This window comes from Eretmochelys imbricata, chromosome 1, assembly GCF_965152235.1.
Source record: "Eretmochelys imbricata isolate rEreImb1 chromosome 1, rEreImb1.hap1, whole genome shotgun sequence".
In the NCBI taxonomy this organism is placed as follows: Eukaryota; Metazoa; Chordata; order Testudines; family Cheloniidae; genus Eretmochelys; species Eretmochelys imbricata.
In genome coordinates this window covers 98214365-98231110 of record NC_135572.1, presented here as the reverse complement: position 1 = coordinate 98231110, position 16746 = coordinate 98214365, and the positions used below count along the sequence as shown (strand labels likewise).

The following is a 16746-nucleotide window of genomic DNA, read 5'->3' as shown; positions in this document are numbered from 1 at the left end:
GTGGGCCGTAGTTTGCCCATTTCTGAACTACACCTTCCCCACACACACTTCTACCCCTTATCCTCCACAAACTCAGGTGGGAGAGAGTGGTGGTCATTCTGATCTGTTCTGGTCTTGCCAATTCTGGTTCCCTCTTCTTCTCTGCATGTTGAAACAACGTTCACTCCCGCTATGGACGTTTGTGGAATGGCTGACACAATACAACAGCAGACTTAGGCTTCCAATCCATAGATGCTACACAGGGCAGTGTGATTTTTGGATTGACACCTCTATTAGCACAAGAATACTCATTGGCAGTTCAAGATGTCCTCTCCAGTAGCCAGAAAGACTCCGCAAGGCGATCTTATCAGGCCAAATGGACATGCTTCACTTCCTAGGCCCTACGGCAAGGTCTTGCCCCTGAAGCTGTGGTCAGCTGTGACATTATGTACCTTGGGGGAGCATACTGTAACCCCATATGCTTCATTTTCATATAATCGTGATCTTAGTATAAAGCATGCCTTGTAAGGCATCAGGGGAAAGGTTATGATCTGCTGAAAGTCATTTCTCTATCCATAGATGTGTATCATTAATGCATATGAAGTTATGAGAATTGTGTTGTATGGCGGTCACTAAAACATGCTGTAAGTTGGGGAATCAGCCAGATATTAGCTCCCCAAAGGCAACAGCAAGGAAAGTAACCAACGCCCAGGCCGGGTGTCAAACAACCCATCAACAGCTATTGTCCAGCAAGGGAGCTACAATGCAATGAGGGAGCTCACCTGCATGAGGCCACACCAGGGGAATTGCTCAACCTTGCTTGGGAGAGACTCAGCAATGCCACACAGACATGCCTGGACTTGTGCTCCCCAAGAGTGGACATACCGAGCCCTTCTCCTGTCTCCACCTATGCTACAAGTAACCAAGACACTGAGAAGGAGACAGGACTCCCAACACAGAAGATTGGTTCGGATTTAAGGAACAAACCTATATATTAAGGACTGCAACATGCAGTGGTGTGAGAAAAACTGTTTAATCTAGTTGCTACCCAGTCTAATAGGGTTGAGAGTTTAGACTGCATGTTTATATTTTCTTTTTGTAACCACTCTGACTTTTTGCCTATCACTTATAATCACTTAAAATGTATCTTTGTAGTAAATAAATCTGTTTGGTTATTCTACCTCAAGCAGTGCGTTTGGTTTGAAGCGTGTCAGAGACTCCCTTGGGATAACAAGCCTGGCATGTATCAATTTCTTTATTAAATTGACAAACTCATATAAGGTCGCTGTGTTCAGCGGGCATAACTGGACACTGCAAGACGGAGGTTCCTAAGGTGGTGTCTGGGACTGGAGACATTGGCTAGTGTCATTCGGTTGCACAATCCAAGGAGCAGCTTACCTGCCAGAGGCTATGCATGAACAGCCCAGGAGTGAGGGTTCTCACAGCAGAGCAGAGTAAGGCTGGCTCCCAGAGTCAAGGATTGGAGTGACTTAGCAGATCACTGGTCCAGATAACGCCAGGGGAACGTCACAGCATCTCCATACTCTTAGACTATTTCCTCCAACTGAAAACCTTGGGACTCATTCTCAACTCTGTCAGAGTGCATGCAGCCACCATTAGTGCTTTCCATCCTCCCGTGGGAAGGGCATTAAGTTTTTACCCACCCCTTGACCACCCGATTCAGGAAGGCCCTTTTAATGTAAATATCCACCTATTCAGCCCAGAGCTCCCCAATGGGACCTCAAACTAGTCCTTACCTCTTTTAATGACCTCTCCCTTAAAACCACTGGCCTTCTGTCCTGTCTCTCTCCTCTCCATGAAGGTCACTTTCCTTGTTGCTATTGCCTCAGCGAGGAGGGTTGGTGAGCTGGGAGCCATAATTGGAAACCTCAGTTTCAGAACGTTCCATAAGGACAAGGTCTCACTATGACTGCATCCCAAAGGTGGTTTCTCAATTCCACCTCAACCAACCCATACATCTGTCTACCTTTTTTCCAAAACGACACATCTCGAACAAAGAATGGTGGCTTCATTCCCTCAATGTGCGTAAGGCCCTGGCCTTTTACCTACAAAGTCAAAGCCATTCCAGAAGTTTCCCAGGCTATTTGTTGCCATAGCAGAGAGAAATAAAGGACTGGCCATTTCCACCTGGAGACTTAAGTGGGTCTCAGGGTGCATTATGCACTTCTGTCTGTTGTCAGGGTGCTCCCCACCAGATGGGATACAAGCCCATTCCACGAGAGTGCAAGCATCAACAACAACCATGCTCCATGACGTGTCCCTTGCGGACATGTGAAGCAACCGTGTGGAGTTCGGTACACACCTTTTCCTCTCACTATGCTCTGGTATATGATTCTGTGACAGATGCCTCATTCAGCTCAGCAGTCTCCAGTCTACGGTTCCACCATCTTCCTCGCACTCTCAGAGGAATACAATAGGGACCATCTCCCTCTCTCAAAGAGGAGGTTATTTACCTGTAACTGAAGGTTCTTCAAGATGTGTGGACTCTATCTGTATTCCAGTCCCACCATCCTTATCCTCTGTAGGTCTGTGGTGGAGAAGGAAGTGAAGATGTGGACAGTCTGCCCTACCCTTTATTGCCTTGGGTGAAACCATGAGGCAATGCAAGGGTGCATGTGCGGAGCGCCGAGCAATACTACTTTGAAAAGCTCCGGGCACATGTCACATGTGCATAACCCTCAGTGGAATACTGATAGGGATCACGCATCTTGAAGAACCTTCAGTTACATTACATCAGAACTGAGGGAAATCTCTGTGATTGGTATTGTTTGATGATCTCTTGTGTTGATTTCAACAATGGTAATTGTCATTTTCTCTGTATCCGAATGACCAAAAACTGTAGCAGCGTTAGCCAGTAATATTTTAGATTAAACACCATCGCAAATACGACACTTTTTTGTTCTGGGGAAAAACAAAGTTTTGCAAAGAAATCAGCCCTTTTTTTGCCAAAATAAATGTGTCTACTCTACACAACGGAGCATAGCTAATTCCATTGTAATTCCGACTTAGTTCACCAAAATTAATTCAGTAATGGCTACTTATGAGTCCATATAATTGTTAATCTTCTTAAAATATTAGCTCTCTGATAGATTGAGCCATCAACACATAATATTTTAGTATATTCATCTTATACCAATCTTTTACCGTAGCTAGTAATAAAACACTGGCAGTCATTTCGTGTTATGTCCTCCCCAATCACATACTCCGCTCATTTCCAATTGAAGAGACTGCTATGAATTATCCATATGATTTCACATAATCTCATTTTCTGTTGCTCAGCTTCTGTCTCCATTCATCATTTATGGTTAATGCCTGCTGCCCCCGCCTATGAAATTCAGAGGCAGTCTAGTGTTGTTTCTGGAGCCTCCAGGATTAAACCCTGCCATTCAGTTTAGGCCTCCAAATTTTCTGCTTGGCAATAAAACAAATTGGTAATTCAGTTTCTACTGACTATTTGTTTTATAACTTCAATTTTTATTTGTTTTCATGCAATAGCAACTTAAAATCTTTCCTCCACCTCCATCCTGGATCAAGTATTTCTCAGTTTCAACCACTCAGATTTGCAGCTGCAAGCTTGCTTTCTGAGACACTTCTACATGCCCTCCCCCAGACCTAGCAAAGCTACCTACAAATGCTGGGCTAAATCTAAGTGTTGTTCCCTATCTGAAGCAGCACAGTCTATACAGAGGGCAAATTATACCCTGTCTGTTCACAGCCAGCTGACCCTTGTGCTGCCGGGGCATGGGGCTCAGAGCAGCATGTTTTTTCCCTCCCTGCTCTGAGGACTTTTCTGCGACTCTACTGCATTTCATGGAGAGAGTCTACAAATGAGGAGAACACTATCGGGCCAACTCAGGAGTAAGTCCCACAAAAGATCCAGGCCAGACAGGGAAAACCCCTGAAAGGATCCAGAAGTCCCTGTCATAGTCTTCTGTACCAGATACGGACTGATCACAGAGCTTGCTTATACATACCATTGTGTGCCTTAATGCTCTGCTAAGTATGGCTGAGGGTTGTTTAAATAAGTGCCACCTGGTGGCTGAACAGTGTAATACAGCTTAGCTTTCTATTATTACATCTCGCTCTTTTAAGTTCTGCATTCCTACCATTTACAATATTTACACTGTCACACTGTCTTTGAAGTTCAGAACGTATCAGTCTGGTAAGTGTCTCTGAATTGTACTGGTTTTGTAATAACATGACCTGAATGTGTAACATCTTAGTCATCTGCCTTTCATTAGTTGCAATGACTGGCTGTGGTCGCTTTGGAATCCTTGAGTCATTTTCTTGTTCTGCATCTGTCATTGCTTTGTTTCTGAGGAACAAACTGTAGATGTTGACAGTTTCTGTTGAAGTCTCCACTGTTGGTCTCGATCACACATGATGCAAGCACTGAATTCTTGTTCTTTACTGCAGCTGGAGTTGTCCATCTTTTTTCTCCATGCAGTTTGTATGAACATGGTCACCAGGTTCTACACCTGACAGTTCTCTGTGTGATGTCTGTTGTAAAAGTGTTCATAAATTCTTTTAGCCTTTTTATTCAATTTGTCTACTCTCTTCGTGTCTGGCCACTTTAGAAACAGGTTATTTTCCAAAGCTGGAACAGGACTTCTGAGTTGTCTTCCCATCAGGAGTTGTGCTGGACTGTATCCAGTAGCCACTATCAGTGTGGATCTGCAACTCAGAAGAGAAAGACATGGATCTTCCTCTACAGGATTTTCTTGGCTGTCTGTACAGCTCTCCCAGCTTCTCCAGTCACTTGTGGGTAATGTGTCCTGCTAGTAATATGATCAAAATTATATTTTATTTGGAATGACTTAAATTCTGCTGCAGTGAATTGTGGTCCATTGTCTGTCACTACTTGTCCTGAAATACTGAAGTGAAGTACACTTGAATTTCTCAATAGCACTGCAACATATTTATGTCTTTCAAATACATTATTTCTATATACCTGGGAAAATAGTGCATGATGACCAGGTAATGATGTCCTTCAAATTCGCATAAATCTGCAGCTAGTCTCTTTCAAGGTCTATCTGGTAGAAGTGTTGTTATTAAACGTTCTTTGTGTTGTTATTAAAAGTTCTTTGTCTTGTCTTGGTCTGTTTTTTCTGTAATGTTCACATGCAGATACTTTATTCTTTATGTCCTTGCTGATGCCAAGCCACCACAGTGACTGGCTGGCCCATTTCCGGCATTTAGTTAATCCTTGATGTCCTTCATGAATGAGGTGTAGGATTTCTCCTCTTATTTCATTTGAAATTTCAATGGCTTTATTCGTTAATCAGTTTGACTTGTTTAATTATCCAAGCACTGCAAAGTAGTCTCTGGTCATTTCTTTAGTGTTTTTAGATACTTGGGCCAGCCGCCCAAGTATCTTACAACTTCCTGAAGTTGTGTGTCTGTCTGAGGTCGCTTTTTGTAGCTGGAGTAGTCTCTTTTGTGACATTGGTCTGTATGTATCCACAGCAGCCACATACTCCTTTTATGTCCTCTTTGAGCTCACCGGTAGTTGAGTGTGATGCTGGGCTCTGTGACAGTGTATCTGCTACTACCAGATTTTCCTTAGCAACAGATATTGGCATCTCCGTTGTGCTTGATCCAGGTCTTTTCTGTTGATGAGGGTTACAAGCGGTTTATGATCTATTATCCGTGTAAATGAATCCAGTCCACACACACACACATCTGTAAAAGTGCTCACATGCCCATATGCTTGCTAGGCACTCATTTTCAGTCTGTGCATATCATTTTTCAGCTCCTGTAAGTGTGTGAGAATAAAATGAGACATACTGTTGCAACAGTACACTACCTAGGCCATAGCTGATTGCATCCGCACTGACCATTGTGGGTTTGTGCCCATTGTAGTACTTGAAAACTGGAGCTGTTGAGATTTCTTTTACCTTTTTTAAGACATTTTCTGAATTTTGCCCCCAGAGCCAAGATGGACTTTAACCATTCTTTCAGTGATTTGTCACTGTAGAAAGGTTTTGTAGGTATCAACTTAGGTAATTTACCATCCCCAGTATATGTCCCAGTTCTGGTACATTGCAAACCCCAGAAATTCAGGGTCCCAGAAAAGCAAAGCACCTTTGCAAGGCAACAATTAATATTATTACTGAACAAGTGGTGTGAAAATCAGGAAGTAAACCCCTTTTCATTTGCCTTCCACCCCCTGAGGAAGTGTTTAATGGAGCTTTTCTCCCATGTACAGCACTATGTACAGCTTTCAGCCCAAGGACCCTTGCTCTGCCAGGGAAAGGGACTCAGATTTGAGGCACAGTGCAATGGGAATTGTACCTTCTGATCATCAGTCAGAGAGAGTCTGAAAGGCAGGAAAAGGGTCTTTCTCTCCAACCTTTCTCCACTGCATAGGCTGGCTCCACATTATAGCCTTAGGAGCACTTCAGGCAGTCTGTGACCAGATCAGAGGCTCATAAGGTTTCCCCTCCCTGCAAAGCTGAGACATCATGGGATTACAGAGGAGTAACTGAGAAATCCCTTCTCATGTTCAAAATGATACTGATTTAGTGAGTCATACTAGGTTGCTCATATAGTGCTTACTAGGGTGCTAGCCAGCCTGTGTAGTGTGCAGGCAACCTTTCAGGCTCCCAGGGATGTCTAGAGAGCTACTTCCACAATTGAGGTATTTGTACCAGTAACCTGCCTCATCTGAATAATCCCCAGGCCAGGATGAATAGCATACTACCTCTTCCCTATAAATAGCCAAGGGAAGCACCACACATGCACCACCCAACTCCCCACCACCACCCCAGGACTGTTCCAGGACAGGATACAAGTGGTTTGCAAGGAGCTTGTTAATAAAATCTCTTTCATTTCAAGCATTATTAGATACATGAGATTGGCTTATAACTGAGGCATGAGTGTTGATATCCCTTCAAAAACCAGGGAGTCAAAGCTTCGCCACAAAAATGAAAATAATGTCTTGGGCAGAGAAGAATCAGCTATCTTTCAAGTCAGTTCACGTAAAGGATACATAAGAGAAGAAAAGTAAGAGTTTGAAGTCCTCTTGCTAGTCCTCCACTGGCCCAGAAAGGACTTTGGACTTACTAGATTGCCAGGGAACCCACATTGCATATATAAAAAGAAAAGGCTTTCACTGTGGCACAAGTACTCTTTTCTTTTTGCGAATACAGACTAACACGGCTGCTACTCTGAAACATTGCTTATATAGAAGACAGAGACTCCTTCAAACCTGACCAGAAGCACTTAGAGTTAACAGCCTGGGCGTTGGAACAGAAGTGTAGTTCAGCATGGATTGTCCATTAGACTGTTGTTACATTTTGGTATCCAAATAGAACTCAACTGGGATATGTCATTCATTGGTCTGGTCAAATTTACATTTCTGGAGTAAGGGGAAACAGAAAGCACTTCTGGGCAAGGACTTCCTATTGGTTTGTACAGTGCCCAGACCAATGAGTCTCTAGCCTGTAAATGCCACAATATATATAATCATAATCACAAAGTTCTGGTGATTTCAGCTATTCTAGAGTTTATCCAGAATGGTTGATTGGAGTCCTACAACAAACCATGATAAAAATGTGGGTACCAATCCTACTAGCATTCCATAGGTAGGCATGTCAGACTCTCCATTCCAGTATCATCAGATGGCAAGATTAGTCAAAATGACAGATTACACAAGCCTGTGGCAGTTGCCATTACCTCCCTAAGGCAAGTTTTGGAATTAGTTCCCCTATCTATACAAGAACTACACTGCTGTTGTCAGGAGGAGAAGGTTATACTTATAGCTCCAGAAACTTTTCTGTTTAAGGTTAGTTAATCTTCCCATAATTCCTGGGAAATAATTCTCCTATCATTTTGTTCTAACCCTTGGCACTTCTTTGGAATGTTGTGGTATAAATGGGCTGCAGTTTCTTCAGGCAAGATGTGAAAATCCTGTACCAGTTGGCCTGCTAGGCATCTGGGAAAATATTCCCAGAAGTACCTATGGGGGCAGTAGGGGAAAAGTGTACGACCCTCATCTGAGAAAGATTTTCAAAGTAAGATTCCATTCCTCTTCAGAAGCACCCTTTGGTAGAAAGGTGCAACTGAGTTATTTACCACATGCTTTGTATCAGTGAAATTTCCCTTGCTGCCTATTATTTCATTATAATAATTGAAACTCTTCTTATCCTTTCCCCACTACTTCAGTAAATTCACTGCTTAATGCTTCCCATTAGAGATGAATGAGGAGATAGGCAGGACAACAGAATGAGAAATTTCTTACCTGTTCATTTTCTTTCTGTTAATATCTTCTCATTCAACCCACCCTGGTAATCTGGTAAATAACCAGAATATAAATTGATATTTTTCTCTAAAGGGAGAATTAGACATATAATTGTTTTGGGATTAATTAATACATTGTCAAGTTGTTGTCTTAATACTAATAATCAGTTACTGGAGAGCTTCTACAGCTTTGGAAGAACTCCTCTGGAGGCCTGAGATGAAGGGCAGTGCCTAGTCCTGGAGTGTCCAGCAACAACATTTGACAGCCTCCAAATTCCATAGGTGAGGGGGATTAGCCGTTAGTGATGAATGCAAAGAGAAGCTGCTACCTGAAAATTATCAGATAAGAAATTTCTAATTCTTTTATGTACACTATGTGTTTGACCCTGACCTTTTGAATTCACATTAATCGTTTTATGCTACTGGCTGACCAACTAGATTTCTTAAGACTTCTCACACACCTCTGGTAGAGCAGTAGTTAAAGTAAATCAAAACAGGAGGTGGGACTCAAAATTGTGGTAGTTATTGTGATGGGGGTCTCAGTAATGTGTAATACTGGAATGCAACAAGGGGAAGTGGATGGGTATGAAGAGAACAAATGTCAGGAAAGTATTCCTTGTCTCCAAGAGGTCCGAAACATCCAAGCAAAAGCACATGTTTATGACGATAGCCATGCCTATCACTTAGGTTTGACCTGGAAGGAGAATCTATTTTGATGTAAATACAATACATTAAAAAATGGAAGGTCCAGGAATTCTTAACCCTGGAAAATTTTGAAATACCTAATGCAGTTTCCTGTATTCTATAAAATTTTAAGGTAGTTTGGAAGTTATATTTTTTATGCTTGCCCTCTTCTTCTTCCCTTCCCCGCCTCTCTGAAATATTACTAAATATTTAATTGTGATTTGGTAGAGGCAAGTTATGTTCTATTAAATATATATTTAAAAAATGCATTAAAGCCATCAAAATCAGTGGGGCCCCAACATCTCAAACAGCAGCGCATTAGCACCCATAAGAATCCTGGTATCCTGTGTTGTCTTTCATCTGAAACCCTGCCTCCCAAGCCCCATTTCACCGGTCACAATCCTGACATCTGAATCCAACATTAGTGCGTATTTAATTGCATTGCTTTGACACTAGACTTTATATACAAAAATTTAAATATCTTTGACCTACTAAGTCTCACATCTTTCTTTTCCTTCCTTTATGACACTAATTTTTCCAGTCTCTCTGCCTTTTTTTCTTAGTTTTCTACTTTCCCCCATGATAAAATTTCCCCCTTCCTCCATAGAAATCTCCCATTTGTCCTCTAGTTTTTCCATTTCCTTTTTCTGTTCTTCTGTTATCCTCCTTTTCTGGAGTAACAGCAGGGGAAAGAAAGCCAACAGTTCCATTTTGTTGCTCCTATGATCTGTTCTTTCTGGACTGTAGTTGGTAGGATGGGAGATGTTTCTCCTCTCATCTGTGCCCCTTCTTCTGTTGGAGCTAGTGACAAGGATGTCTTCCCTGGAGATCCTCTTCTTCTGTCAGGTGCTGCTGCTACTTCACCTGCTGGCAGGAATTCTGGGAGGCCAAGAAACTCCACAGCCAGACTATTCCTACTGCTCCCACTTCAGATTCTCTGTCTTGGGTCATCACTTTACCAACCACTGAGATCGTGGAAGGAGAGGGATCTTCACTCTCCCAAGCCAGAATGAGTGAGAGGAGAAGTATTCCTCCCATGCCTACTCATTAGCCCATGTGTTAAATGGTAGGTATTACATGAACACATCTCATAGATACATGGAGCTGCCATACCTTCAAGCATCGTTCATATATTAATTAAATGGATTCAGAATGTTCACTGTGTTATAACATGTTTTTTTACAAGAACTTTCTTGTATTTAAAGCTCAATCTGCATATTGTATAATATGTAATCTTTTGATGTACTTATTGTCAACAGCTTTTATCGTTTTGTTCTGGAGCCAGAACTGACCTCTGGGGCCAATAACGTCTTTCCTTCTGGACCTGTGGCAAAGTTCCTAGAGATGCCAGAAACACTACTTTTGACTCTAAACATGATCATTCCTGAAAGCTGGTTGGTTGAAGCAGTAAACAGTTCTTATGATCTCGATAACATTCATTTACAGGATGTAAGTAGTAATTTCTGAACACCTCTGAAAACTATAGTTGGATCATATAAGCAGAAACCAGTAATAATTTTGCATAAATGCTTAATATTTCAGTGAATTATTTTGTTAATCTTCCTCCCTTTTAAATCCCATCTTCTCCCATCAAAACCTCTCCGCAGCCGCCTTTTCTTTATAAAAAAAACAAAACGCTAAGAATTAAGCAATAAATTATACAAAAATAGCAAAATTATTAGTGTATAATTGCAGTACAGTTTTATATGTTTTATATGTTGAAACAATAGTATATTTATGAAAGTGCACATCTTCTTGAGTTAGGCTTGAAACAGTGAAGTAGGCATTCCATATGTTAGCCTTTCCTTTCCTTTTTTTGAGTATTTAATTTTAGCTTCATCATCTGACAATAACTGGGTTTTGAATTTTCCAATCTATTCACAATCTTCCACGTTTTGTTCTTTGTTCTCATTATTATGTACTATTGCAGGGTTTGAGTTTTATCAGTTTCACAAATGGATTATAAGATATTTTCATATATCCGACATTAACAGAGACTGTTTAATTCACACTCTCTCTCCTACCAACTTTCCAGTTGCACTGTTCCATGAAATCACTGCTTTAATCTCTATTATCTGTAGAGTTTAGTAGTGCACATGCATAATATTTAATTTGTTTCTCATTTCCTTTTAACTTGGCTTCAAACTTGAGGTGTTGAGTATGCATTTGTAAACATATTGGGAAGAGTAACATCTACTACAGTTTATATTGTCCAGCAGTATTCACCACAAATTTTTTTCAAAATAAACTGTAGATTCTTCTTCAAGTGATGTCCCTGCGGGTGCTCCACTTTAGGTGTTCGTGCACCCCTGCACTTGTAATTAGAGATGTGTGGTATCAGTGCCTAGTTGGGTTGCACATGCGCGGTCCCGTCTCGCGCCGCTTCAGGTGGCTTATCTGGCGCTGTGTGACCAGCACTCCCCACCCCCTGGCCCCTTTCCTTCACTACTGCCTTTGGCTACGAGTTGGAACATTTAGCTGCTCCTCAGAGCTTACTTAGCATAGAATAACTCCAGTTAGTTCTAGTTTTATTAATAGTCAACCCTTTTTGTTTGTTTGTCCATGTCCTTAAAAAAAATTGTTTTTTCTTGAGTAGAAATAGGTTTTTATTGAACTGTGGGGGGGACAAAATTCTCTCCGCAGGGGCATGCCTGGTTCCCTGGGCTTCAAACACTGCCTTGCCTGTAGGATGTCAATACCAGTGTCAGACAGAGACTCTGTGTGTCCGCTGCCTAGGCGAGACACACGTTTGTCAAAATTGTCCGCACTGTCATAAGTTAAAAGCCAGGACCAGGAAAGCCAGGGGCTTACAACTGAAATAACTCTTAATGGAGAAGTCCCTCAGGCCAGTGTCTGAGCCAGAAGCAAAAACCCCCTTGGGACAGAAGTCACCTATGGCAGCCTCTGATAGAGGCTCTTTTTCTAAGGCTCAGACAGCAGACCATCCAGCTGTAAAGGTGGCGAAAAAGCATCCTGTGGCTTCACCGACTTGGGAAACAGCCAAGAAAAGATGTTCCCCCTACTCGCATTCTCAGTCAGTACTAACCACACCATCAGTCTCTACAACTGAGGTAGCAGCACACTTCGGTACCATGAGAGCTAAGGATTCTAAACGAGCCAGCTCTGACGCAGGCAGTAAGGGGAAAATGAAACCCCATGCCTTGGCACTGCCAGAGCTGACCAGACACCCGGCACCCAGCAGCTCCTTGCAACTGCAAGAAGGCTGCCACCTACTAGCAATATACTGCAACTGTTGCACACTCCTGTACCAATATCGACCTCACAATCAGCGGCACCAACTGCTATTACCTCAGTGGTACTGGCAATAGTGAGTCAATTTTTGCTACAAAAGGTTTTGGCTGTCTCCTCAATGCCTAAATCACCTGTCTTTGGCACTGACATCACCTCAGCTTGATCAGTTCCGAGTCACCTTTCCACTCCACCTCGCTCAGCTCCCCCTCTTCAAGTAACGAGGATGATAATGATGACAGGGAGACTTATTCCTCCACCTCTCTTCTCCCATTGACAATCTGGCTGGGCATTCCCCATCACACATAGGTTATCATACTGAGGCCAAAGAACCCCAATGGTACAGGTATCTCTGGATAACATGGATAACTCCGCCACAGTGGCTGTATTGGACCCCAGGGATGACACATCCCTCTTACCACTGTAAACCTCCCAGCCCACCCAGGGAGAGCACAAATCAATCACCATTGCTGTCAGTACTGGGACTGTCTGTCTCCTGAGGATGTACCTGCAGAATAGAAAGAACCCTCTGACCAGGAAGTTGGACCTACCATCCACTTCTCTTCATCTTCTACTGATGACACCATCATGCCCCTCCTCCTAATGTTGGGGACAACTTTAAACAATTTTAAGACCTCTATAGGAGGGTCACAAGTTCCTTGGACATCTCCCTAGAAGAACTCCAAGAAGCACAACACAAGCTTCTCCACTGCAGACATTGACTTTATCTGAAATCACCCTACCCATGAATGATGCCATCATGGAACCTGTTAGGTTGATTCGCCCTACCCCTGAAACGATTCCATCAAATTGTCAGAGGTCTGACAGAAAATACTACATGCCATCAAAGGGCATAGACTTCTGTCATTAATATAAAGGGAAGAGTCACCACCTTTCTGTATACAGTGCTATAAAATCCCTCCTGGCCAGAGGCAAAATCCTTTCACCTGTAAAGGGTTAAGAAGCTAAGGTAACCTCGCTGGCACCTGACCCAAAATGACCAATGAGGGGACAAGATACTTTCACATCTGGAGGGGGGGGAAGAGTTTTTTGTCTGTCTGTGTGATACCTTTGCTAGGAACAGATCAAGGATGCAAGCCCTTCAACTCCTGTAAAGTTAGTAAGTAATCCAGCTAGAAAATGCGTTAGGTTTTTCTTTGTTTTGGCTTGTAAATTCGCTGTGCTGGAGGAAATGTGTATTCCTGTTTTTGTGACTTTTTGTAACTAAAGGTTTTGCATAGAGGGATTCTCTGTGTTTTGAATCTGACTGCCTGTAAGATTATCTTCCATTCTGATCTTATAGAGTAGTTCTCTTAACTTTTTTTTTTGTTCTTCTAATAAAGTTCTGATTTTTAAGAATTTGATTGTGTTTTTTGGGTCTTAAAAATCCTTAGTCATGGACCAGGACCTCATTATGCTATGTCCGGGGCAGGCAAACTTTTTGGCCTGAGGGCCGCATTGGGTTTCGGAAATTGTATGGAGGGCCGGTTAGGGGAGGCTGTCGTGGCCCAGCCCCCACCTCCTATTCCCCCCCCCCCCCCCGGACTCCTGCCCCATCCAACCTCCCCGTTCTCTGACGGCCCCCCTGGGACCCCTGCCCCATCCAATCACCCCTTCTCCCTGTCCCCTGACCACCCCTGGCCCTGATTGCCCCCCCGCTGCCCCATCCAACCCCCCCACTTCCTGACTGCCCTCCCAGAACCCCTGCCCCCATTCAAACCCCTGTTCTTACCCTGACTCCTATCCACACCCCCTCCCTCTGACCACCACCCCAAACTCCCCTGCCCTCTGTCCAACCCCCCCACTCCCTGCCCCCTTACCGCGCTGCCTGGAGCGCCAGTGGCTGGTGGTGCTACAGTTGTGCTGCCCGGCTGGAGCCAGGCCATGTCGACACCACCATGCAGCACAGAGCACTGGGTCGGGCTTGGCTCTGCAGCTGCACTGCCCCAGGAGCTCGCCGCTCCGCTGCCCAGAGCATTGCGTGCAGGGGAGAGGTGACAGCCTCCCCGGCCAGGAACTCAGGGGCCAGGCAGGAGGGTCCCGTGGGCCGGACAGGCCGTAGTTTGCCCACCTCTGTGCTATGTGCTGAATGAACAAAGAACAAAAAGATAGACTTTGCCTTGAAGAATTTACAGTTTAAGCGGATAAGATAAACACAGGGTGAGGAAAAGGGTACAACATGCAAACAGAGAGAGCAATGTAATGGTGACAAACCTCGTGTTAGTTCCTTTATCTCTCTCTCTCTGTTTGTTTAGTTTTTCATTAAGAGGAGATAAGCTAAAGTAGGGGACACTGAAGGAAAGAGCCAGGAGGAGTGATGCTGAGGTGAAGAATCTGTGAAGGAAGGAGGAATGGGAGGGTTGGCGCAAACAACCAATCATGTAAAGGCCGAGAAAGTCCAATCAAAACTGTAAAAAGGTCTCCAGAGGATCAAAGGTCTCTGCATTGGCTGCTTCTGCCCTTACTGGCTGGAATTTGTGGCTGGCTCCTCTTTGCAGTTTTCTCACAGAGTGGAAGGGTGGGGGAAAATGTTACTTCACAACTTAGCAAGAATTTGCGTTAGCTGTGGTAGTTATTTAACTTGTGTGAAACACAGAAACAGTATCAGGAATTTGACATGTTTAAAGACTTAGACCTAAATTATATCAAGAATCCTGATCTGTGTGTGAATATACATGGCATTATGGTTATTAATAAACTCCCTGTTTTCTGTATTATCACTACATGCCTCACTGATCAGTATAAACGAGGGCAAATGTATTGGCACCAGTAGAAACTATCCAAAGGAAAAGAAATGTAGCTGAGTCAAACTGTATCACATATTTTAAATAGATAAACAATATATTGTTAATATATAGATACCTTGAACATTTCGTTTTTCAGTTTCTCAGTACTAAATTGTCAGTGCAGAAATACACAGGTTCTTATTCAATTGAAAGAGCTTTTTTCCTTGTTAGACATTCTTTTGGCTTCAGTTTAAATAATTGTTTTTAATTCTGAATTTTTACACTCGATTTCCATACGAAAATGTTGAAAATGGAGGACTAGATGGTTCTGGGAATTAATAAATGGATATGAAGCTTTTCACCTGTGAGTTATGGATGCCAATCTCATTCAGCTTGGAAATGACCAAAAGTTAGAACTATCTGATGATGGCTGTTTGGCTTATGCAACATGAGTAAGTGATGTCATCCCATTTCTTAGCAGATAGGTATCCACATCTCTAAAATCACCTTGCCAGTCTGCACTGTTGCTGACAACAGGATACAGAGACCAAAGATTGAGTGTACATGGGAAACAAAATATTTTCTCAATCCTAAAGTTGAACCCTTCATTTAGGCTTGAGGGAGCTTGACTTCAGTGATTCAGTGGTTCCAACTTTGCTTAGTACAGTGAACTGTACATTCATGTGGTGAAAAGCATTGCTGTATATTATCTGTAAAATGTTTCTAAATAAAGTTTTATTTATATACACACACACTTAATACATGCTCGTGCTCTCTCTCTCTCACACACACGCCCATTCCTTTTAGGTCCAACTGTCTTACCAATCTTTACTATATCTGTTTGATGAATGAATAAAGGACTTGGTCTGCATCAGCTTTCACAGTCACTAAATTCACCCAAAATGTTAAAAAGAAAGAATTAAATCCATGTAACCTATTTATATGGAAGGTATATTACGAAAAACCAAAATTTCCATCATTGTAATATGCTCCTTTGTTATGAGAAATCAAAATACCAGATGTTCTAATGATATAAAAATGTTAATTTCCACAGGTAGAAGGAATTGTTACAGCAGAGTATGAACTGGAATATCTACTACTTGAAGGACATTGCTTTGATATGACCACTGGACAACCTCCTCAGGGATTACAGTTAACTCTAGGCATGAAGAATAATTCTGTTATGTTTGACACCACTGTGATGGCCAATCTGGTTGGTATTGACTAAGGAAAAGGTTGTGGGTTTTGTTTTGTTTTTATGTTCATTCTCCTTCATGAAATTTCTTCAAGATACCCATTCTTTGAGTATTCTTTTCTAACGAGCAAAATCTGGACTGCTAAAAGTAGTTAGTATACTTCAGAGTTTTATGCTTCGATGTATATACTGAATAATATAGAGATGACGTCTATAAAGGGTGACACGCAGATCTTGCTCTCTCAGCTCATTTTCTGCTATCTTTGGACTTGGAATACTGAAGTCTCACCAGAATTAGTGTTTGTTGTTATATTTGTATTTAGGGGAAGCACAATTAGTAATTTCATGTTTGCATCTTGTTAAATACATTGTTTTGAAGTAAAATTTTCAAAAGTGCCTAACTCCCATTTTCAAAAGGACCTAAGCACTTAAGAGCCTAAATCTCCTAGGAATCATATTTTGTCTTCTATAACCAGACCAGACTTAGGCTCCTAAGTGTTTAGGTAATTTTTTTAATGGGACTTAGGCACTTTTGAAAATTTTGCCCTTTGTTCTTTAACGCTCTCATGGACAGTATGAGCCAGTGAGCATGACAACATGCTCTTACGATGTTCTTCTGAGAAATGCCCCAGAAGCAGCTCAGTTTCACAG

General features: G+C 42.4%; 1 protein-coding gene across 1 annotated transcript in view; it reads left to right on the top strand.

Moving 5' to 3' along the window:
- The window catches only part of UGGT2 (UDP-glucose glycoprotein glucosyltransferase 2), a 282769-nt gene that overhangs the window by 194319 nt on the left and 71704 nt on the right, over window positions 1-16746 (top strand). The window contains exons 27-28 of the mRNA XM_077807042.1: window positions 10185-10374; window positions 15955-16113. Of these exons, the coding sequence (XP_077663168.1) occupies window positions 10185-10374; window positions 15955-16113 (349 nt within the window). The remainder of the gene's footprint in view (window positions 1-10184; window positions 10375-15954; window positions 16114-16746) is intronic.